Source organism: Oncorhynchus kisutch, linkage group LG13 (genome assembly GCF_002021735.2).
Source record: "Oncorhynchus kisutch isolate 150728-3 linkage group LG13, Okis_V2, whole genome shotgun sequence".
NCBI lineage: Eukaryota > Metazoa > Chordata > Actinopteri > Salmoniformes > Salmonidae > Oncorhynchus > Oncorhynchus kisutch.
The window spans coordinates 45,216,132-45,241,435 of record NC_034186.2 but is presented as its reverse complement, the minus strand read 5'-3'; the positions used below and the strand labels follow the sequence as shown (position 1 = coordinate 45,241,435).

The following is a 25,304-nucleotide window of genomic DNA, read 5'->3' as shown; positions in this document are numbered from 1 at the left end:
GGCTGCGCTGACCTCAGACAATGCGCATGGCAGAAGGGGCTCCAACCCATGATAGACCCATTAGCCCAGTCAATCAGAGGATTGTGCCTCTGGAGATGTGAAAACCCCAAACCACGGGTGCATGAGGGGATTCAATGGACAGGAACTGCAAAGACTCACTGTGATTACCTGACACTCTTAGCTTAATGGGAAACGTAGTGTGGGTGACTGTCAATAGAGCGCTCATCCAGCGCTCTGACGTCCATGGGAATGGAGACGGGTTGTGTGGGGATTCCAGCTCCAACACCAGGGTATCGTACATAAAGCTCTTGTCGGTCCTAGAGTCAATGAGAACTTGGAGAGATTTGGACTGGTCACCCCACAACAGGATAGCTTGGAGAGGGGTATGAGAAATGGAAGATGGGAAACTCCCCGTATGGCTCACCAGCATACTCATACCTGCTTGATGAGCCTGGTCTTTCAATGGGAGCTCTTGGTGATTAGTCTGCGTAAGCACTCTGCAGGAAACAATCTAGCCCTTCCCAGTTGCATGGGCTCCGGAGAAGACGATTCGACAGCCCTCTGTGATTTCAGAGAGAACTCGGGTGACATCGGATCCACTCGAATATGTGGACTTCGGGGATTTCCAGGATTCTTCGGAGGTGAGGTGGAAATCGAGGATGAGCGAAGGCGACAGGGAACAGACTCCCTCTCCCTCCTACGTTCCCGTAGCCGCCCATCGATCCGGATGATCAAGGCTATGAGGGAGTTGAGGTCCATGGGCAGCTCCCGGGCTGTGAGCTCGTCTTCAAATCACCTCCGTTAATCCGTGAAGGAACACATCGAACTGGGCTTCCGGGTTCCAGGCACTCTCAGCCACCAACGTGCGTAAATCAACTGCATAGTCTGCCACACTACGGGAGTCCTGAAGTAGTTGGAGCAGCGTACAAGCCGCCTCTCTCCAGGACAACAGAGAATCTAACACTTTAGGTACCTATGCCACGAACTCCTCCAGACTGAGGCAAACGGTGGATTGTTAGTTCCACACCGCCGTAGCCCAGGCGAGAGCCATCCCAGACATCAGCGTTATCAAGTACGCTATTCTTGAGAGATCTGAGGGAAATGAAGAGTGCTGCAGCTCAAAGATGAGAGAACACTGGTAGAAAAACGCCCAGCAGGATCCTGGATCTCCAGCATAGCGCTCCGGAGGAGGTAAGCGGGGTTCTTGGGAAGCCGAAGTAGATTGGGGAGAAGAGCCACTGATAGCGAGGTAACTGACAGTCTGGGGGGTTACTGTAGTGGCGGGCTGCCTAACAGACAATCCATGGAATTGCTCCAGCAATGTATTGAATGCACGGTCATGGCATTCCGCCAAGGTCTGGTATCCTTCCATAAGACCTTGAAGTAACTCCTTGTGTCTTCCAATGGTGGCTCTATGGGAGGAGACGGCGTTGCGGATCTGGTCCGAGTCTGCTGAGTCAGTCATGTCCAGTTCGTACTATCAGGACTCAGGTTAAGACCCAGATGCAGACACAGGAGGCAGATGGTATGAGTATCCAAGTTTATTATAGTTGAAGGGGCAGGCAAAAGGTAAGTCAACGCAGGCAAAGAGTCGTAATCCAAATCAGAGTCAGGCAGGTATAGGATGGTAGGCGAGATCAGAGTCAGGACAGGCAGAAATGTCAGAACTGGGAAGACTAAGAAAAACTAAAACTAGAGCACAGGAAACACAGAACATGCTGGTAGGACTTGACGGGACAAGACGACCTGGCAACAGACAAACAGAAAACGCAGGTATAAATACACAGGAGATAATGGAGACAAATGGGATACACCTGGTGGGAGGGTTGAAGACAAGCACAAGACAGGAGAAAAAATCAGGGTGTGACACCCAGTGCCTGGTGGAAAGCAGACTGAACCAGGTTTACCTAAAACTTTTTTGTCTGTGCTCAGTTCCATTCCGTTTAATTTTTATCCTGAAAAACTCCCCAGTCCTTAACGAATACAAGCATACCCATAACATGATGCAGCCACCACTAGGCTTGAAAATATGGAGAGTGGTACTCAGTAATGTGTTGGATTTGCCCCAAACATAACACTTTGTATTCAGGACAAAAGTAAATTGATTTGCCACATTTTTTTGCAGTATTACTTTAGTGTCTTGTTGCAAACAGGATAGATGTTTTGGAATATTTTTATTCTGTACAAGCTTCCTTCTTTTCACTCTGTCAGTTAGGTTAGTATTGTGGAGTAACTACAATGTTGGTTTTTCCTATCACAGCCATTAAACTCTGTAAATCAAATCAAATCAAATGTATTTATAAAGCGCTTCTTACATCAGCTGATATCTCAAAATGCTGTACAGAAATTCAGCCTTAAACCCCAAACAGCAAGCAATGCAGGTGTAGAAGCACGGTGGCTAGGAAAAACTCACAAGAAAGGTCAGAACCTAGGAAGAAACCTAGAGAGGAACCAGGCTATGAGGGGTGGCCAGTCCTCTTCTGGCTGTGCTGGGTGGAGATTATAACAGAACATGGCCAAGATGTTCAAATGTTCATAGATGACCAGCAGCGTCAAATAATAATAATCACAGTCGTTGTCAAGGGTGCTACAGGTCAGCACCTCAGGAGTAAATGTCAGTTGGCTTTTCATAGCCGATCATTCAGAGTATCTCTACCGCTCCTGCTGTCTGTAGAGAGTTGAAAACAGCAGGTCTGGGACAGGTCTGGGACAGGTAGCACGTCCGGTGAACAGGTCAGGGTTCCATAGCCGCAGGCAGAACAGTTTTAAAGTCAACATTGGCCTCAACATTGGCCTCATAGTGAAATTCCTGAGTGGTTTCCTTCCTCTCCGTCAACTGAGTTAGGGAAGACGCTTGCATCTTTGTAGTTACTGGGTGTATTGAAACACCATCCAAAGTGTAATTAATAACTTCACCATGTTTAATGTCTGCTTTTACATTTTTGTTAACTGCATGTGTGACATAACTCCACCAGTCCTATTTATGATATAATTTACAAAGATTATACTGTTTTTATTTTTAAAAGTTAGTCAATTTGTATGTTTGAGTTTAACCATAATATTTGTTCTAATATTTGTTCTGTCTTTTCTTTTCTGGATTAAACTGAAATTGCCGGCATCTTTCTATTGGATGTTTTAAAAATTGGGATATTTTGGAGATTATTTCCTTTTCAAATAACCGAAAGTGAAAGGTTGTAATCTGAATGAAGGGGAAAAGACCATCACCCCTGGTGAGACAAAACCGCGACTCATCAGTGAAGAGCACTTTTTGCCAGTTCTGTCTGGTCCAGCGACGGTGGGTTTGTGCCCATAGGCAACATTTTTATTGGGGATGTCTGGTGAGGACCTGCCCTACAACAGGCCTACAAGCCCTCAGTCCAGCCTCTCTCAGCCTATTTGCGGACAGTCTGAGCAATGATGGAGGGATTGTGCGTTCCTGGTGTAACTCGGGCAGTTGTTGCCATCCTGTACCTGTCCTGCAGGTGTGATGTTTGGATGTACCGATCCTGTGCAGGTGTTGTTACACATGGTCTGCCACTGCGAGGATGATCAGCTCTCCATCCTGTCTCCCTGTAGCTCTGTTTTAGGCTTCTCACAGTACAGACATTGCAATTTATTTCCCTGGCCACATCTGCAGTCCTCATGCCTCCTTGCAGCATGCCTAAGGCATGTTCACGCATATGAGCAGGGACCCTGGGCATCTTTCTTTTGGTGTTTTTCAGGATTTTTCAGGACCAGACTCACCCAGAGCTTCCTGTCGGTCATATGTATGTGTTAATCTCTTTCCCTGGGTTTTCTCCCTCTCTACAGCATAAGGCGCTAGTCGATTCAGGCGCAGCTGGGAATTTCATAGATCTGGGGCTCGCGTTAAGGCTAGGGATTCCCCTTGTGTCGTTAGACCTACCTTTCCCCGTGCACTCCTTAGATAGCCGACCATTAGGGTCAGGAGTGGTCAGGGAGGCCACGGTGCCGCTGGACATGGTAACGCAGGGGAGTCATAAGGAGCAGATTAGTCTGTTCCTTATCGATTCCAGTGGTGTTGGGAATTCCCTGGCTAGCTCAGCACAACCCGGTGATTTCCTGGCGACTGGGCTCTTAAGGGGTGGTCAGAGGAGTGGACAGGCAGGTGTATAGGAGTTACCGTTGGTGCGACTACGGTAGAGAGTCCAGACCAGGTTTCCACCGTGCGCATTCCCTCTGAATATGCCGATTTGGCTATCGCCTTCAGTAAAAGGAAGGCAACCCAATTACCACCCCATCGTCGAGGGGACTGCACGATAGACCTCCTGGAGAACGCTGCACTTCCTAGGAGTCACGTGTACCCCTTGTCCCAGGAGGAGACAGTGGCTATGGAGACATATGTTGCTGAATCGCTGGGACAGGGGTACATTCGGCCCTTTGCATCACCAGTTTCCTCAAGCTTCTTTTTTTGTGAAGAAGGAGGGAGGTCTGCGTCCATGCATTGATTATCGAGGTCTGAATTCCATCATAGTGGGGTTTAGTTACACACTACCTCGGAATCATTTCACGGGGCATGCTTCTTCACAAAACTGGACCTGAGGAGTGCGTATAATCTGGTGCGTACCGCATTTAGTACTACATCTGGCCATTATGAGTACCGCGTCATGCCATATGGGTTGAAAAATGCTCCAGCCGTCTTCCAATCCTTCGTAGATGAGATTCTCAGAGACCTGCTCGGGCAGGGAGTGGTAGTGTACATCGATGACATCTCAATCTATTCTGCCACACGCGCGGCGCACGTGTCTCTGGTGCGTAAGGTACTTGGGCGACTGCTGGAGCATGACCTATATTGCAAGGCAGAGAAATGTGTGTTCTTCAAACAGGCTGTTTCCTTCCTGGGTTATCATATTTCCACCTCCGGGTGTGACCGCGTTACAGCCGTGCGTAATTGGCCGACTCCGACCATGGTGAAAGAGGTGCAGCAGTTTTTAGGGTTTGCCAGGGTTTTGTTCAGGTGGCTGCTCCCATTACCTCACTGCTGAAGGGAGGACCGGTGCGCTTGCGTTGGTCAGCAGAGGCGGGCAGAGCTTTCAGTCGTCTGAAGGAGCTGTTCATCAATGCGCCCGTGTTGGTGCATTCGGACCCCTCTTTAGCGTTCATAGTGGAGGTGGATGCGTCCGAGACTGGGGTCGGGGCCTCCCAGCCCTCGGGTGTGCCACCCAAGCTCCGCCATTGTGCCTTCTTTTCGAGGAAGCTCGGTCCGGAAGGTGTGGAGACATTGGCTTGAGGGGGCGAAACACCCTTTTCTGATCTGGACTGACCATCATAATCTTGAGTATATCCGGGCAGCGAGGAGACTAAATCCGTGTCAAGCTAGATGGGCCATGTTTTTTACCCGGTTTCGGTTCACCATCTCCTACCGGCCAGGCTCCCAAAACACCAAAGCCGACGCGCTGTCCCGCCTCTATGATACCGAGCAGCAGTCCGTTGAGTCCATCATTCCACCTTCATGTCTTGTGGCACCGGTGGTATGGGAGGTGGACGCGGAGATAGAGAAGGCCTCACGGTTAGAGCCGGGATAAGCTGATCCGGTGGGCTCATACTCTCCCCTCCTCGGGTCATCCTGGCATCGAGAGGACAGTGCGGAGTCTTAGAGGGAGATACTGGTGGCCCACTCTGGCTAAGGACGTGAGATTTTATTTCTCCTCCTGCTCGGTGTGCGCTCAGAGCAAGGCTCCTCGGTCAGCTTGACCTCGGGTTTTCACCCCGAGAGTAATGGGCAGGTGGAGCGCGTAAACCAGGATGTGGGCAGGTTTCTGCGGTCATATTGCCGGAACCGGCCTGGTGAGTGAGCGAGGTATGTTCCTCGGGCTTGCTCAGAACTCCCTCCGCCACTCCTCAACGAGCATGTCCCCTTTTGAGTGTGTGTTGGGTTACCAGCCGGTCCTTGCCCCATGGCATCAGAGCTAGACCGAGGCTCCTGCGGTAGAGGAATGGGTACAGCGCTCCAAGGACACCTGGAAAGCGCTCCAGGAGTCGCTAAGACTAGCGGGAGAACGGCAGAAGAGGGGTGCTGACCAGCACTGCAGTGAGGCCCCCGTGTTCGCACCGGGGGACCGGGTCTGGCTCTCAACCCCAAACCTGCCCCTCCGCCTGCCCTGTCGGAAGCTGGGGCCGCAGTGTGTGGAGCCATTTAAAGTCCCGGCGAGAATAAACGAGGTGTGTTACAGGTTACAACTTCCTGGGTATTACCGTATTAACCCCTCGTTTCATGTGTCTCTCCTCAGGCCGGTGGTGGCTGGTCCCCTGCAGGAAGGTGAGGTGCCTGAGGTCCTTCTGCCCCCTCTAGACATCGAGGGGTCCCCGGCGTACACAGTACGTGGCATTCTGGACTCGAGACGCCGGGTGAGGGGCCTACAGTACCTCGTGGACTGGGAGGGGTACGGTCCGGAGGAGAGATGCTGGGTTCCGGGGGGGACATTTTGGATCCTTCTCTGCTGAGAGACTTCCACCGCCTCCACCCGGTTCGCACCGGCGCCTCGCCCTCCGGGTCGTCCTCGAGGCCGGTGGCGGCGCAGGGGGGGGTACTGTCACGACTTCCGCCGAAGTTGGCTCCCCTGCCTGTTCGGCGGTGCTCGGCGGTCGTCGTCACCGTCCTACTAGCAGCCACCGATCCCTTTTTCGTTTGTCTGTTTGTTTTGTCTTATTAGTTTCACCTGTGTTCTGTTGTATGGCTTTATGAGCTTCCCTATTTTAAGTACGTGTACCCGCCCTTGTTTTGTGCGGGATTGTCTTTATGTTACGTGTGTGGACTTGGCACCCTGTGTTCTGGACTTGGCACCCTGTGTTTTTGGGTAGTCACTTTGTTGTCCGCGCCCTGTGTTGTTGGGCTTGTCATTTTTGTGTGCAGTTTTAAAGAGCACTTTTCCCCAGTGGAACTCTCTGCGCCTGATTCCTTCACCCACCTAGTCCCGCGTGACAAATGAACTGCAGTTACTGTTAATGGTTACTTATCTCGTCCTTTGCATAGCTATTTCATACACATTCAATACAACAATGTCAAGTTAAGTTACAGTCTGTGCTGATTTTGTGTGTGTGTGTGTGTGTGTGTGTGTGTGTGTGTGTGTGTGTGTGTGTGTGTGTGTGTGTGTGTGTGTGTGTGTGTGTGTGTGTGTGTGTGTGTGTGTGTGTGTGTGTGTGTGTGTGTGTGTGTGTGTGTGTGTGTGTGTGTGTGTGGCATCTGAGCAGATCATCTTGAACTTCATCCAGTTACATCAGCCAATAGATTAAGTTAAAATCAGCCTTTTTATTGGTGTGGGTATAATTCACAAACCACCTTTCCTGCTTCTGGGCCCACCAGAAACGCAGGGGGTGGTAGGTCTGGGGACAACTCAGGTGGTGATGAAACCATTATTTCCAGTGTTAATGGTTCTGAAAGTTAAGGTTTCTCTCACACAATAGGCTGCAGCTTTACAATTTTACAGCTACAGTAGAATTCAAAATGTGTTTGACAGTAATCAATATGTTAAATTATAGGCCATATCAAGATGCATTGTCACAGCTCAATGATATCACTCACAGATCTAACTGAAACAATGCCAGCAAAATATAACCTAGACTCATTTACCGGCTTACTGCAGTGAGTTGGAAGAAGCTACATATGCAGTCGTCTTCCACATGATTAGTTGAATATTTGAATCAGCTGTGTAGAATTAGGACAAAAACCAAAACATGCACCCCTTGGGGTCCCGAGGACCAAGTTTGGGAAACCCTGGATAATAGGCACATTTTGTGTGAACTCAAAGCCTTTGGATCTCAAGCCTAAACCTCCTGCTCTCTGCCCTTACTCATTTGGGCTGCTCAGTTATTGAAGGTGAATTACTGCCATCTCCTGGATCATAAAAATACTGCCACTGTAATACATTCCATTACCACTCTTACATTCGTAATGTTGATCACAACCATCAAAGCAACATTTGCCATGCAAATGAAGGGCATTTCGTTAATTTTAACATTTGGTACATGAAGGGTGTCATTTCCAATGCTATCGAGTTGCCGACACCGATTGGAGGGTGAGTGTTGAGCCAATATCCTCTCTGTATCTATTTGCAGATCCAGAGGCGTCAGGCAGTAGGTCCTCTGTTATCCTGGTCAAATGAATTGTGGTAGAAAATTCCCATCACATTCTGATTCATAATCTAGCTTTTTTTTTGTGGCCATGGAGCCTTTGGGCCAGCATAGTGCCCATCTAAATTCTAATGACAAATACCATACTAGATCTATTATACCAAACCCCTACTTTCAGCCTTGTACACTTTTGGAATTACTATATCCTATGGGAGCAGCCAGAACATTTTGGATACTGAACTTTCCAGTCCAAGGGCACAAATGAGCTAAATTTACTACAAAAAATATCAGATGTACCACGTGGTACACATTGTTGAAATTAGGACAGGATTTGATGTGTCTTACTGAGCCAAAACCAACTGGAAAATGGGGTTTGTGCTTCAAGTTACCCTGTGAAATGTCAAACTCCATACAAGTGTCATCTGTCACCTTTCAGTTAAAAAAAAATTGCACATGAAGCGACCATAAACATTTAATTAAACCGATTGAATCAAAGTTGAACAAGAGTTAGCAAAGTTTAGGATGAAGGGGATAAAGTCGTCGATGTTGTCTGGCAGCGTGGGATTGGTGCCAACAGCAAAACAACTTCCCCTAATGTAACCTGGAGAGAAAGAGAACAGGTGGCAGTGGAGGGATCGTTCAAATGATGTGAAAGGGGATTGAGTACTCTAACACACAGGAAACAAGAAAATAGGCTGATGTGAACACCAGTTCAGCGGGAAACTATGTGAAAGTGTCAAGGAGTCATCTATAGTTGATACCACACAACATGAGAAAGAGACACACCTTGAGAGCATCATGCCAAACAGGAATTGTAAAGAAGGGTCTGTCCTTGAAATACAGGGAAGGAGAGGAGGGTCTCAGCTGAGGTTCAAGCGTTCCGATATGCTCTGTCCAGTTGTCCCTCAAACAGGCCTGTAGGTGCCATCAACCGGCCTACATACCATCTGAGTGAGTGAACTGTGAGGATGGCAGAGAGAGAGAGAGAGAGAGAGAGAGAGAGAGGAATTATCAAAGAGCATTCAATAAAAAAATATAGTGTAATACTGTTCCAGAGTCAGATTGTCTCAGCACGGTAGATTACAGCAGAGTTAGAGAGATATGCAAACATACAGTCATGGGGCCAGATGTATTGCTTCTCATTAGGGTGTTGTAGGAGGAAGTAGTGTAGGACCTTGAGAGCTTCTGGATAGGGCTGAGTGACTGGAATGTGTGAATGGTACTGTGAATGAGAGAGAGGGAGAGAGAGCGGTGGGGGGGAGGGGGAAAAGGTGTTAGGTTTGCATTCAGAAAAGTAGGCCAACGGTAGCATCCTCACCATTGTGCTTTTCTACATCTGCCTTTCAGTAAGCAGGGAAATAGGTTCATGAGTTACACCCACAACAATCAAAAGTCAGATTGCAACTCACTGTATTGGCTGGTGTAACTAGATAAAGTTCATGGTGATCTGCACAGATGCCACACTGTGTCCTTCTCCTGCGGGAACATTCTGAACCTACCCCCACACACACAATATCAGCATGGGCTATAGCTTAGGCAGCCATTCTAATAATTTGGTCAGGTATTTTTTTTTTTTTTACGTGTATATCACAATCTAGCATAATGGTAGCTTACTTTCTGGGCTTTACACGGGAGATTTTCAAGCATTTTGAATGAACAGCTGGTTGGGAGCCAAATGATGCGGCTATTTTACGTGAACCGAGCCAAATGAGCTCCTTGAGTGACAGGGGGGCGGGGCGGGTCTCTGTGGAAAGCGGCGTGTAGAGAGAGAGAGAGAGATACTCCTTATGGACTCAAACGGGAAATATATACAAGAACATACACTTTTTCACAAACACACAGTGTCTAAACTCTGGTGTCTAAACACCCAGCGCGACCTAGATCTTCTGTCTGATGGACAAGGTAGGGTCACCCAGCCACATAATAATACACACAGGCACAAGTAACCTGAGAGCACAGCGGGAAAGGGAGTGATTGAAAGAGCTTCCTCTACAAACTTCCACCCGTCTACCATGCAGCGGGTAAACGCAAGTATTTCCCGTGACTGTGCCTCAAAAACAAATGTTTACCTGGCCCACCGCTCTACCCTGGACTTCAACAGTCTTTACAACCAGGTCCACCTGTACAAGGCAGCAGTGCCCAACTTCGCCCGGACCCTAAAGGGCATCGCCCTCAAAAGCAGCCCCAACAAGTCACACAGGAGCAACAGATCAATACACACCTCGACCAGACCAGCGAGACACTCTCCCAGACCTCCGGGTCACAACTCCTGCAGATCTGTCGCACACTGGGTATGTACATAGTCAATGGTAGGCTACAAGGGGACTCCTACGGTAGGTACACCTATAGCTCAGCTCTTGGCAGTAGTACTGTAGACTACTTTGTCACTAACCTCAACCCAGAGTCTCTCAGAGCGTTCACAGTCAGCCCACTGACACCCCTATCAGATCACAGTAAAATCACAGTGTACCTGAACAGAGCAATACTCAATCATGAGGCATCAAAGCCAAAGGAATTGAAAAATATTAAGAAATGCTATAGATGGAAGGAATGCAGTGTGGAAACCTCACAAAAAAACAATTAGGCAACAACAAATTCAACCCTTTTTAGACAACTTCCTGGACAAAACGTTGGCAGTACCTAAACAGTATATTTGACCTCTCAGTCTCCCTATCTTATCTGAAAAGGTCAAACAGAAAACCTAAGAAAATGAACAACACTGACAAATGGTTTGATGAATTTGAGAAACCTATCCAACCTAAAACATAGTGACCCAGAAAACCTGAGTCCATGCCTTCACTATGGTGAATCACTCAAATAATACAGAAATACACTACGGAAAAAGAAGGAACAGCACATCTGAAATCAGCTCAGTGTAATTGAAGAATCCATAGACTCTAACCACTTCTGGGAAAATTGGAAAACACTAAACAAACAACAACACGAAGAGTTAGCTATCCAAAATGGAGATAGTATGGATAAACCACTTCTCCAATCTTTTTGGGCCTACAACAAAGAACAAACAGCAAACACATATACATGATCAAATACACATTTTAGAATCAACTATTAAAGACTAGCAGAACCCACTGGATTCTCCAATTACATTGAATGAACTACAGGACAAAATACAAACCCTCCAACCCAAAAAGGCCTGTGGTGTTGATGGTATCCTCAATTAAATAATAAAATATACAGACAACAAATTTCAATTGGCTATACTTAAGCTCTTTAACATCATCCCTAGCTCTGGCATCTTCCCCAATATTTGGATCCAAGGCCTGATCACCCCAATCCACAAAAGTGGAGACAAATGTGACTCCAATAACTACAGTGGGATATGCGTCAACAGCAACCTTGGGAAAATCCTCTGCATTATCACTAACAGCAGACTTGTATATTTCCTCAGTGGAAACAATGTACTGAGCAAATGTAAAATTGGCTTTTTACCAAATTACCATATGACAGATCACATGTTCACCCTGCACACCCTAATTGACAAACAAACAAACCAAAACAAAGGCAAAGTGTTCTCATGCTTTGTTGATTTCAAAAAAGCCTTTAACTCAATTTGGCATGAGGGTCTGCTATACAAATGGATGGAAAGGGTTGTTGGGGGAAAAACAAACGACATTATAAAATCCATGTGCACAAACAGCAAGTGTCCGGTAAAAATTGGCAAAAAACACACACATTTCTTTCCACAGGGTCGTGGGGTGAGACAGGGAAGCTTAAGCCCCACCCTCTTCAACATATATATCAACGAATTGGCGAGGGCACTTGAACAGTCTGCAACACCCAGCCTCACCCTACTAGAATCTGAAATCAAATGTCTTCTGTTTGCTGATGATCTGGTGCATCTGTCACCAACCAAGAAGGGCCTACAGCAGCACCTAGATCTTCTGCAAAGATTCTGTCAGACCTGGGCCCTGACAGTAAATCTCAGTAAGACAAAAAATAATGGTGTTCCAAAAAAGGTCCAGTCACCAGGACCACAAATAAAATTCCATGTAGGCACCATTGCCATAGAGCACACAAAAAACTATACATACCTCGGCCTAAACATTAGCGCCACAGGTAACTTCCACAAAGCTGTGAATGATCTGAGAGACTAGGCAGGAAGGGCATTCTATGTCATCAAAAGGAACATAATATTCGACATACCAATTAGGATCTGGCTAAAAATACTTGAATCAGTTATGGAACCCAATGCCCTTTATGGTTGTGAGGTCTGAGATCAGCTCACCAACCAAGAATTCACAAAATGGGTCAAACACCAAATTGAGACTCTGCATGCAGAATTGTGCAAAAATATCCGCTGTGTACAATGTAGAACACCAAATAATGCATGCAGAGCAGAATTAGGCCGACACCCGCTAATTATCAAAATTCAGAAAGAGACATTCAATTCTACAACTCCCTAAAAGGAAGCAATTCCCAAACCTTCCATAACAAAACCATCACCTTACAGATAGATAAACCTGGAGAAAAGTCCCCTAAGCAAGCTGATCCTGGGGCTCTGTTCACAAACAGACCCCACAGAGCCCCAGGACAGCAACACAATTAGACCCAACATAATCATGCGAAAACAAAAAGATAATTACTTGACACATTGGAAAGAATTAACAAAAAGCAAACTATAAGGCTATTTGGCCCTAAACAGAGAGTACACTATGGCAGAATACCTGACCATTGTGACTGACCCAAACTTAAGGAACGCTTTGACTATGTACATACTCAGTGAGCATAGCCTTGCTATTGAGAAAGGCCGCCGTAGGCAGAACTAGCTCTCAAGAGAAGACAGGCTATGTGCACACTGTCCACAAAATGAGGTGGAAACTGAGCTGCACTTCATAATCTCCTGCCAAATGTATGTCCATATCAGAGAAACATATTTCCATCAGATTACACAGATCCACAAAGAATTCGAAAACAAACCCAATTTTGATAAACTCCCATATCTACTGGGTGAAATACCACAGTGTGCCATCACAGCAGCCAGATTTGTGACCTGTTGCCACAAGAAAAGGGCAACCAGTGAAGAACAAACCCCATATTTATGTTTATTTATTTTCCTTTTTGTACTAAAACTATTTGCACATCCTTACAACACTGTATATAGACATACTATGACATTTGAAATGTCTTTATTCTTTTGGAACTTCTGTGAGTGTAATGTTTACTGTAAATGTTTATTATTTATTTTACTTTTGTTTATTATCTATTTCACTTGCTTTGGCAATGTAAACATATCTCATGCCAATAAAGCCACTTAAATTGAAATTAAATTGAAATTGAAATGAGAGAGGGACGAATCTTTCTCCCTCTCAGTGGCGATTTTATCATGTAATCTTGGTAGGGTGCAACTTTGGTTTTAGAAGTGGGGGGGGGACATAATTATTATATATATATATTTTTAAATCCAGTCAAGATAAACACTCCAAACAGCCTACTCGACCGCTCTGAGGTATCCGCATGGTCCTAAAGCACACCATTGTCTCGGTTTGTATCACATTCCAATGCTAAACTGGGAGGGGGACAAAAATGCAACTTAAGAATGTGGGGGGACATGTCCCAGGACTGAAGTGGCACCTTCGCACTCATTGCTGAATTTGAGATTTTCAACTTGTTGTGTAATGTTTATGTCCAATGGCCGATGAGCACCGATACATTTTATCTATAATTTATCTTCAAATGAAAAATATTGAAAAGGATTTGCCAGTAGATTGCCGACCTGATGCATGATTATGACTGCTTGTCTACCTTGCTAGCTAAGATTTTGAAAGTATGGTGTTGACACGATTCGTCCAATCAAAGCCACGGTAGATATAATGTATTTTGACGTTGTTTTATCTGTGGCCAATGACCTTGAGCCTTCTTGGATGGCAACTTCTGATGTAAAGTCAATGGCAGCACCCAAGGGGGTTGAATTTTCCCGTAGATTTTTCATTGATGTCGTGTCCCCACGAGTGACAGAACACTGAGCCAATCACGGCACAACTGGCAACTTGTGGGTGGCTTTATTAACTTTTTACATTGTTTGCAAACTGATATGTGACACATATTAATTCCAAAAAAACATGCAAAATATCGCGTCACCACTGCTTCCTCTCTACCGCACCTGCTGTCTCGACCTCAGAATGCTCAGCTATGAAAAGCCAAATGACATTTACTCCTGAGGTGCTGACATGTTGCACCCTCTACAAGTACTGTGATTATTCTTTGACCCTGCTGGTCATCTATGAACATTTGAACATCTTAAAGAACATTCTGGCCTTATTAATGACAATGTACTCTTATAATCTCCACCTGGCCTCTCTGATTTGGTCCTGCCGTACATACCTATACGTACGCTACGGTCACAAGACGCAGGCCTCCTAATTGTCCCTAGAATTTCTAAGCAAACAGCTGGAGGCAGGGCTTTCTCCTATAGAGCTCCATTTTTATGGAACGGTCTGCCTACCCATGTCAGAGACGCAAACTCGGTCTCAACCTTTAAGTCTTTACTGAAGACTCATCTCTTCAGTGGGTCATATGATTGAGTGTAGTCTGGCCCAGGAGTGGGAAGGTGAACGGAAAGGCTCTGGAGCAACGAACCGCCCTTGCTGTCTCTGCCTGGCCGGTTCCCCTCTTTCCACTGGGATTCTCTGCCTCTAACCCTATTACAGGGGCTGAGTCACTGGCTTGCTGGGGCTCTCTCATGCCGTCCCTGGAGGGGGTGCGTCACCTGAGTGGGTTGATTCACTGTTGTGGTCATCCTGTCTGGGTTGGCGCCCCCCCCCCCCCCTTGGGTTGTGCCGTGGCGGAGATCTTTGTGGGCTATACTCAGCCTTGTCTCAGGATGGTAAGTTGGTGGTTGAAGATATCCCTCTAGTGGTGTGGGGGCTGTGCTTTGGCAAAGTGGGTGGGGTTATATCCTTCCTGTTTGGCCCTGTCCGGGGGTGTCCTCGGATGGGGCCACAGTGTCTCCTGACCCCTCCTGTCTCAGCCTCCAGTATTTATGCTGCAGTAGTTTATGTGTCGGGGGGCTGGGGTCAGTTTGTTATATCTGGAGTACTTCTCCTGTCCTATTCGGTGTCCTGTGTGAATCTAAGTGTGCGTTCTCTAATTCTCTCCTTCTCTCTTTCTTTCTCTCTCTCGGAGGACCTGAGCCCTAGGACCATGCCCCAAGACTACCTGACATGATGACTCCTTGCTGTCCCCAGTCCACCTGGCCATGCTGCTGTTCCAGTTTCAACTGACCTGAGCCCTAGGACCATGCCCCAGGACTACCTGACATGATGACTCCTTGCTGTCCCCAGTCTACCTGGCCATGCTGCTGCTCCAGTTTCAACTTCCACCTGACTGTGCTGCTGCTCTAGTTTCAACTGTTCTGCCTTATTATTATTCGACCATGCTGGTCATTTATGAACATTGAACATCTTGACCATGTTCTGTTATAATCTCCACCCGGCACAGCCAGAAGAGGACTGGCCACCCCACATAGCCTGGTTCCTCTCTAGGTTTCTTCCTAGGTATTGGCCTTTCTAGGGAGTTTTTCCTAGCCACCGTGCTTCTCCACCTGCATTGCTTGCTGTTTGGGGTTTTAGGCTGGGTTTCTGTACAGCACTTTGAGATATCAGCTGATGTACGAAGGGCTATATAAATAAATTTGATTTGATTTGATTTGGCACAGTCAGAAGAGGACTGGCCACGCCTCAGAACCTGGTTCCTCTCTAGGTTTCTTCCTAGGTTCTTTCCTTTCTAGGGAGTGTTTCCTAGCCACTGTGCTTCTACAGCTGCATTGCTTGCTCTTTGGAGGTTTTGGGCTGGGTTTCTGTATAAGCACTGTGTGACATCTGCTGATGAAAAAATGGATTTGTAGTCAAATATGGTATATCGCCCAGCCCAAGGGACAGTTCATACACTATATATACAAAAGTATGTGGACACTCCTTCAAATTATTGGATTCTGCTATTTCAGCCACACCTGTTGCTGACAGGTGTATAAAATCGAGCACATAGCCATGCAATCTCCATAGACAAACAGCAGTAGAATGGTCTTACTGAATAGCACAGTGACTTTCAACAGGGCACCGTCATAGGATGCCACCTTTCAAACAAGCCAGTTCATTACATTTCTTCCCTGCAAGAGCTGCCACGGTCAACTGTAAGTGCTGTAATTGTGAAGTGAAAACGTCTAGGAGCAACAACAGCTCAGCCACAAAGTGGTAGTCCACACAAGCTCACAGAACGGGACCCATAGTGAGTAAAAATCGTCTGTCCTCGGTTGCAACACTCACTACCGAGTTCCAAACTGCCTCTGGAAGTAACGTCAGCACAAGAACTGTTCATCGGGAGCTTCATGAAATAGATTTCCATGGCTGAGCAGCCGCACACAAGCCTAAGATCACCATGCACAATACCAAGAGTTGGCTGAAGCGGTGTAAAGCTCGCCGCCATTGGAGCAGTGGAGACGCGTTTGCTGGAGTGATGAATCACGCTTCATCATCTGGCAGTCCAACAGCCAAATCTGGGTTTGGCGGATGCCAGAAGAACGCTACCTGCCCCAATGCATAGTGCCAACTGGAAAGTTTGGTGGGGGAGGAATAATGGTCTGTGGATGTTTTTCATGGTTCGGGCTAGTTCCAGTGAAGGGAAATCTTAACACTACAGCATACAAATACATTCTAGACTATTCTATGCATCTACCTTCGTGGCAGCAGTTTGGGGAAGGCTCTTTCCTGGTTCAGCATGACAATGCCCCACTGCACAAAGTGAGGTTCATACAGAAATGGTTTGTTGAGATCAGTGTGGAAGAACTTGACTGGCCTGCACAGAGCCCTGACTATACACCCATCGAACACCTTTGAGATGAGTTGGAACGTCGACTGCGAACCAGGCCTAATCGCCCAACAATCAGTGCCCGACTTCACTAACGCTCTTGTGGCTGAATGGAAGCAAGTCCCAGCTGCAATGTTCCATGTGGAAATCCTTCCCAGAAGAGTGGAGGCTGTTGTCACAGCAAAGGGGGGACCAACTCCATATTAATGCCCATGATTTTGGAATGAGATGTTCGACAAGCAGGTGTCCACATACTTTTGTAGTGTTTCACAATGGCTCATGTTGTGGTATGAAAAGTTATGATTTCCCTTACTACACATGTTTGATTTGATTCGAATAATATGCTGTCTGGTAAGAAAGTGTTGAAAGGGGAAAATTATATAATTTAAGTATTTCTCATAAGAGCAAGTAATGACGCTCTGCAGAAAGTACCAGAAAGACTATATGTGGCCTGCAGGGGGAGACAATACCCAGTGATTGGATATTTTCAGAGCGTTACGAAAGGTGATATGAGGTACTCCAGGTATCCTTCGATCTCTCAAAGAAAATGGTTTATGTTTAAAAAAATAAATAATGTTTTAAAAATGTGAGTCCCATTTAACATTTCCAAAATTGTGTATGGTAATATCTAGATGGTAGGCTTGCAGTGTAGCCTAATAAGCTAACAGTTACAACAGTACTCTAACACCTCTACAACTGAACAGTAGTTAGTTACACTCTACCCTGTGTGTTTACTGGTATAGACTACACTTCAAACAGTTCATCCAGATTGGATTTATACTTTTTCTTGTGAAGTAGCCTAGCCTATAGATTTAGGCTGATTGTTGCTATGATACAACTGTTATTCGTGCAGTACCATAGCCAATTCATAAACGTAGTAACTAATTGTGTCTCAACAACACGGCAAAAATCATAAGAACTCAGTGAGATGTTATGACCATTAATTTCATAGCAGAGGGGGAGGAGTTAGTGTGTGTGTGTGTGTGTGTGAGGGGGGTCATTACAACAAATGTGTCCCTGACTGAAGTAGTCCAATTTCCGCCCCACAGCCGTCCGCAACATCTACCAAAGGACGCATTTAATGGGACTCAAATCTTCATTTTCAACTCTTACGTGACTGTCACGTTCCAGCTGGACTCCGCAAGCCGCCCATGATAATTGTATTACATGACTAAGGATTTTGTACAAACTGCAAGCTAGTGCGCTTGAGTAGTGTCCCACCAAAGATAACTAACGACAGAAAGATGGATGTGCACTTTCCCACTAGTAGTATCTTGTCCATTGTCCTTCAAGCGCTCTTGTTGTCGTCTTCATATGGTTCGTTGGAGCCCTACGACCTTTTATACAATAATGCCGTCGACGCCTTTTACAGAAGTGACTATAAAGATGTAGTGCGATACATGGAGGGAGCGCTCAGCAGCTACGCAGAGGTCCGCCAGACTAAAGTCCGATGTCGACTGAGGTGCCAGGACCAGCACCCGTTTGACTCTGTTTCCATGGACCTGCAGTTCTTTGACGTGGTTCTCCGAAGATCAAATTGTCAAAACGAGTGCATCGAAGAGAAGGTTGGAACGCAGTCCATGCACAAAGTCAGCGAGGATGTCAACCAGGATTTCCAGAGACGAATCCCGTACAACTATCTTCAGTTGGCGTATCAGAAGGTAAAGGTGTTTTTTTGTTGTATATCTGACAATCAACGTTTGATAGGAAAGTTCTGGATATTAGTCACCCACCTTTATTAGGCTTACAGCGTATCATTCGGTGACCTACATACAAAGGCTACTGCGATAAACTCGTGCGCAGCTGGATTTTCACCGCTGTTGCTGCTGCTGAGCAACGTGAAGCCGTCGGTGTTGCGGTTTCTGGGGCGACGCAAGAGATAAAATGTCTACATAAGTCTCTGATAGAGCCTACCTATTGTATCAGTTTTTGTTGCAAATCATTTTGGGACTTGAGTGGAACTTTGTTTCCGTTTTTTCAGGAGTATTCTCCTTCCCAGCTCTGTTATTAGCCTATATATAGCCCTAACACAAAGGGCTATTGTAGCCAATCATAAGCAGCTTTGTGCTTCTATTTCTGTGCGTTTTAGTTCTGCGATATGTTGTGTGTCTATTACAATATAGACCTGCGGGGAAATGAAGCAAACTGTGTGCGCAGGTTCGAGGCTGAGGGAGGGAGAAATGTCCATCACCCACATGAAGTGTGGTCACAAAACTTGCTATCTTTATAATTTAACGTAAACACGACGTGCTCACACACACACATATACATCAATACCAGTGACATGCGGTGAGGTCTGATGCTGCGTTCAAAACAACTGGGAACTCGGAAATCTCTGACTTCAGTGCGTTCAAGACAACTGGTAACGCAAAAAAAACGAGCTTTGACTGGGAAAATTCGTTTTGAAAGGTCATCTAACCCGGAATTGCAAATCGGAAACTCTGCATCTTTCTAGAACCACGACTTTTTGAATTGACAATCACTGACGTCATGAATTGACCTCGTCATTTTCCAAATGTCTTGAAACCACCATGAGGTCAGGTCAGTCTTTCCCAAAGATACCACTGAGATTGAAATGATCATGCTATTTTCTGGCCCTTCCTTTGAAGTGGGTCCTTAAACTCAGGTCTTGGTCTTCCATCCCTTATCACCCCGTTACGTTAGAAAGTCACACGTTTAAAACGGTTCAGATGCTATATGCTAGCCACCCTGATCAGTTTACTTTTAGTTAGCAGTAAAACGGATGTAACAGCCAAAAGGCCGATTACGTGTGACGTCCGTTGGTAGGTGAGAACACGGCCTTTCCCATAACTTTTTTTCACGCCAATACTCATGCGCATTTATTATTTGAGCGCAATGAAAATGGATGGGACATATTGGGCGTTTTAGTGGATCACTTTGTCAAAATGAGTTGTGGATCACGCCTTTCAAAATGAGTTGCATTATAGGGATACAAATGTTCGACAAGGGCCTACATGTCACGTGAACTTTACCACAACCATGTGATCAAAGGTCACGAAGTTTAAACTGCAGTCGACTGCCATTCTCCACAGTTGCTCTTCACCAGCTGCAACTTGTAGCCACCACCTGCATTGTCAACCAATCATTAGTGTTTTTATTTGACCCACTTGAATGGGACAACTTTGCCTCGATGCTATATGTATACAGTGTACAAAAGTATTATTGATAAAAAAAAATGTATTGATGTATTTTTCATTCGTTATTTTTTCAATAATTATCACAGGGTAGGTAAGCCGCATGTCACTGAACACTACACACATCGCAGGCTATGGAATTGGATGATTTAGCATTAGCCCCTCTCCCAGTCTCTGCCCGCACTCATTCATAAAGTTTTCCAGACATGCCTCCTGCCATTGAAGCGAAACAGGTACACGCATCTGTTCACTTGTTTTCAATTTTAGAGAATTCTATGCGTTTTTACAGCCTGGTGGTTTTCTGTGCCATGCCAACTGCTGGCCGCAACTGCTGAAGTTTGTGTTTTTGCTTTGGCTGCCAGTTACTCCTTGATTTCCATCCCATCTCACAGAAACTAATGGTACCAGATTGCAGGGTGCTTCTCAAACCCAGATCTGCAGCACTTTGTATGACATTGGACTGTCTGAAAACATATGCATATGCCTAACAACATCACAGAGCTGGTGAATGATTGTCATCGCCCCAGTAATTAAGCACCAGCAACATCGAATACTGCATCTTGTGGTCAGTTGATTGTGAAATAATGCAGAAATACCCACAAGTAGATAGAATCATCATCACTGTCCCAAATTTGTCTCAGATAACTTAGGCCCTATAGCCGACACTGACACTGAGATCAACCCTTTCCTCAGAGCTCTTAGATTTTACTGTGCTGCTGGCAGATGGGTGTGGGAACAATGAGAATATCTATTTGAATTGTAGAAGAAATATCATTCCCTTTTTTATAGACTCAAGTGCCCAGTTAATCATTCACATACCCTAATGGCAGTAATCGGGGCGACCCGACCAAATTAACATAGAATTGTGAGTTATAGATCTATCATTCCCATTGAAAGCAAGTCTAAGAAGTGGTGTATCTTTTCTATATGCGCTGTTTCTATGTTTTCCATTATTTATTTTCATTTTTGCGTATTTTGCCCCAGCTTAAAACAGCTGGAAATATATTTCACGGCCTCCCTAGTGGTGCAGCGGTCTACTGCACTGCATCGCAGTGCTTGAGGTGTCAGTGCATACCCAGGTTCGATTCCAGGCTGTATCATGACCTGGAGTCCCACAGGCCTGTGCACAATTGGCCCAGCGTCGTCTGTGTTAGGGGAGGGTTTGGCCCGGGGGGCTTTACTTTGCTCATCGTGCTCTAGTGACTCCTTGTGGCGGGCAGGTTGACATCAGTTGTCAGTTGAATGGCATTTCCACCGACACATTGGTGCAGCTGGCTTCTGGGTTAAGCAGGCGGATGTTAAGAAGCGTGGTTAGATGGGTCAGGTTTCGGAGGACGCATGATTCAACCTTTGCCGAGCCCGTTGGGGAGCTGCAGCGATGAGATCGCAATTGGATATCACGAAATTGTGGAGAAAAAGGGGAGGTAAAAAAAGAATACATTTATATATTTCACAGCCGTTTAGATGGTATAATGATTCTCTACAGGACGCATTGCTTGTTTTGTCACATAAACTGAAATTAGGCAAAATATTAGAATTTTTGCAACCAGCAAATGGCAAAGTGATTTCTGCATATTGAAACTTTAAGGTCTATAATAATAGGGGTTCATTTAGGGCATGTAATTCACAATTGCATGTGTTTGGCTTTAGAAGGACAATTCTTTAGTTTGTTCCTAATTAATGCACGCATTGAGACATCCATGTCTCATTCATCCTTTACATGAACTAAGTGTGTAATTGAGATGCTATCAGAAGCCCCTGGATATCCCTGAACTTTGAACTCAGGATGGGCATTGCGGCTCATCAAAGAGCCTAGTGGACACCCGGCTACACTTCCCCGACTGCCTACAGACGTATTCGTCTGCCGCCTGTGTGAGTCATGGGGGATCCAATGCCAACTCGCTGACACAGGTCCCCCACCTTAGAAGTGGTGGGGAAGTCACTGTCTGCAGGCAAAGATGGTTCTGCTTCCCTCTATCTGGATTGGCCCAATGCTTTATAGACTGGGGGTGCTGCGGCCCATAAAATAACAATGTACAAGTCTAGACATTTGGGACAGACATCCTCTTAGGCAAGACCATGGCCCAGCCCTGTAAATATTACTCATCTGTGCTGCAAAGGGGAAATAATTTTACCACCATCTGCACAACAGAGTTTGGTGGCATTATATTATGATATTTTCAAACAGAATAATAAGCACACAAAAAAAAGGCAGTAACTAATACCGCCATGGCTGTTTAATAGATTTACTCCTCCGCGTCCCTGCATGTCTCCCAGCGTGTTGATGTCTTTCTGAACTGACTAACATGGCAGCACATCAAGGCCTAGGGGTCCTGTGTTGACCTCACAACAGGTCGAGGGGGCGATCTGAGGCATTCCTATTGGTTGGCTTAATACGACTATGTTAGTAAGAGCAGGCTCTGTGAATGTGTGTCGGTGTGCATCGAGGTGGAGGCGCGTACTGGTGATTGTGAAAATAAACAACATTCCTCCACTATTTAACATTCCACCTCTGGACCCAGCCTCTGGCATAATGACCCCTTTCGGCCTGGCAGAGGGGCCCATAGACACCAACACAAGACACCAACTGTTCTGCCCTATTAAGGCTGGTACGTGTGTCCCCAATTCGCCAGTCATTTCGCTGGGCAAATATTTGTTTTCTCCCTTTTGTGGCCTGTTTGCTTTGCTAAAAGGAGAGACACGCTACGCTTGTACATGAGGTAAAGGGAGACTCTTGTACGGCCCGTGGGGCCTGACCCAGGTAGACTGCAGTAGTACCTGGTGGTTGGCCAGAGCTGGCTCCACAGCTTAAAGCCACAGCAGGATCAAAGGCCTTCAGCAGCCCCTGGACTCCCAGGACCTGGTCCCCCTGGCCCCAGGGCTCGATGCTAATCCAGTTCTTTTTTTATCTGGATCAAAAAGGGTCTTAGGTGGTGGGCACGGCAATGGGTCGGGCACGGCTGAATTTAAGAGAACATTTTGGAGGTCCTGCCACGCCAAATAGTGTCCCCCTCTACATCACCATGGGATTCGATAAACTATTAGCGTCTATTGCTATGTCAACAGTGTGATGACCTAATGATTCGAATTTTTGGAGATCGTTACAGCCTAAATGGCGTTCTTTTCATCCTCGCTATGCAAACAAGGCTGGTTTCCACAGCAGTTTCACTGTTTAAACAAGTTTTGTTGAACTAATCAAATGAAAACATTCATTTGAACTACTTTTGGGTACCTTGTTAACATTGCAACATGAAATCCATGTCTTAAACATTACTACGTTTCGGAAATGTTAAAGAAAACGTGTAATCTGCTTGACACATTAAAGTTACTTACCTTACAGATCAGGAAGACATGCTAATTCCCACTCCATTCATATGCAAATCCATTTGATTCATACACTGGCTTGTCTGGCTGCCATGTTTTTAATTTAACCTGTCCTTCCCTTATCTACACTGAAATAATATAATTTCAGTAGTCCTGTTACGATAAAAAAAAAAAAATCTGTCTCGCATAGCTCAATTAGTACACCCTGGTGGTTGAATATATATGTATCTATTGTAGGTCCTAGGATACAACAATGAATAGTGTGGAGCCTAATAGATACAAACAAAGGATAACGAACAATAATTAGCACCTTGTGAAACAGCTGTGAAAACCAACCTGGCGATATTTAAGATTTGAATACATAAACTTTGATCGTTTTTGGTACAATTGCGTCGTTCATTTATTTTCACCGATGTGCGCAGTCACATGGAAATCATAGACTAAAATACTGAATTCTGGTGTTTGGGATATAGAGGAGGTGGTTGCGAGGTTCTGCCTGTCACTTGTTTTCAACAGGCAGCCAGTCTCGGAAGGGGGACGTGAAGAGGGAGACTGCAAAGTCCAGGCACTGCTGCTCTCTTTGTTCTGAGTGTATGCAGTGCTAGTGTTTTTAATTCATCTGTGTATCTCACATATTATGAGCCCAGTATGATGGAGCAAGAAAACCTTCTTAGCAGATAATGACAACATGACAATAACAGTAGATGATGTAGATGATCATGTAGACAATAACAGTAGATGACTAACTCTGCTCCTGGAGAACAGGAGCAGAGTTAGTAGTTTAAGTTTACAAAGAAAGCGTTTCAATCCCGAATATTTGACTGTTACACTGTTTGAAAAAATGCTTAGGCAGCCCGTCCAAGGATTTCGATGGCAGAACAATCCTTGTAATCGCCAACCCATCTGGGGGAGGGCCACTGGTCGACCATTCTGAGGGGAGTTTGAACTGGTGTGAACCAGAGATCCTAACCACAGTGCAGTAAGGCCCCGTGGGTGCCGTTTGTAATGGAAGAGACATGTAATTAAATAATAACAGGGATGCCTCTCTTTAAGTACTTATTTCCCTTGTTGTGAAGTTTGTTTGTGGCTAGATTAGTTACTGTATTAAAAGTATTTGCCATGTATTGCCAATTAACTGAAACATATTTGAAGAGACAAAGGAACAATTCAATTTGATCACTTGAATAGCTGTATTTCTTGGAGATACGACTGGGGCCAGAGGTTCTATATGGCTTTGTCTAGGGCCAGATGGCGCAACGGTTTGATTTATAATGAATTCATTTATTACTTGACATATGAGGATAATCTGCCTTCACAAATTCCGTCTGCCCACCATATGACACATTGGACTGCACGTCGCTCTTGTGTCTCATTGTGGACGAACTGATTTTCCATTGTTGCTTTGTTTTGGAAACTTTCCCCACCTCTCCCAGCGTGACTTTATGAATCCTGCTGTTCTTGTTCCCTGCTCTCTCTGTCCGGAATGCCTCGCATATTACAAGTCTATCTCAAGGCTCTACATCAGCGTTTCCCTAACTCGGTCCTCTGGACCCCAAGGGGTGCACGTTTTGGTTTTTGCCCTAACACTACACAGCTGATTCAAATTATTAAAGCTTGATGATTAGTTGATTATTTGAATCAGCTGTGTAGAGCTTGGGCCAAAACCAAAACGTGCACCTCCTGGGGTCCCGAGAACTGAGTTTGGGAGACCCTGCCACATCATGAGGACTCTAGGACTTGTGTTTTCCACTGTGAATAACTTGATGATTTGATATCCACTCAGCAGGCTACTTGTTGTTGTTCAGCTCCAACTGTCTCCAGCGTAGATCTCCTCTGAGATTAGGACTTGGACGGGGCTTCTGTTTCACTCAAATCCCTGCCTTGATCAGAGTGGATGTGTGTAAGGGAGTTTAA

The 25,304-nt window shown here is 45.7% G+C and overlaps 1 protein-coding gene across 4 annotated transcripts in view; it reads left to right on the top strand.

Moving 5' to 3' along the window:
- Positions 1-17,915: 17,915 nt before the first annotated feature.
- Positions 17,916-25,304, top strand: part of LOC109902278 (prolyl 3-hydroxylase 2) — a 90,506-nt gene continuing 83,117 nt past the window's right edge. For all 4 annotated transcript variants that reach the window (XR_004202431.1, XR_004202432.1, XR_004202433.1 and 1 more), the window contains exon 1: positions 17,916-18,572. Coding sequence is in view for 1 of the 4 variants with exons in the window: in XM_020498521.2 (XP_020354110.1) it covers positions 18,156-18,572 (417 nt within the window). In the remaining 3 variants the exon portion in view is untranslated. The remainder of the gene's footprint in view (positions 18,573-25,304) is intronic.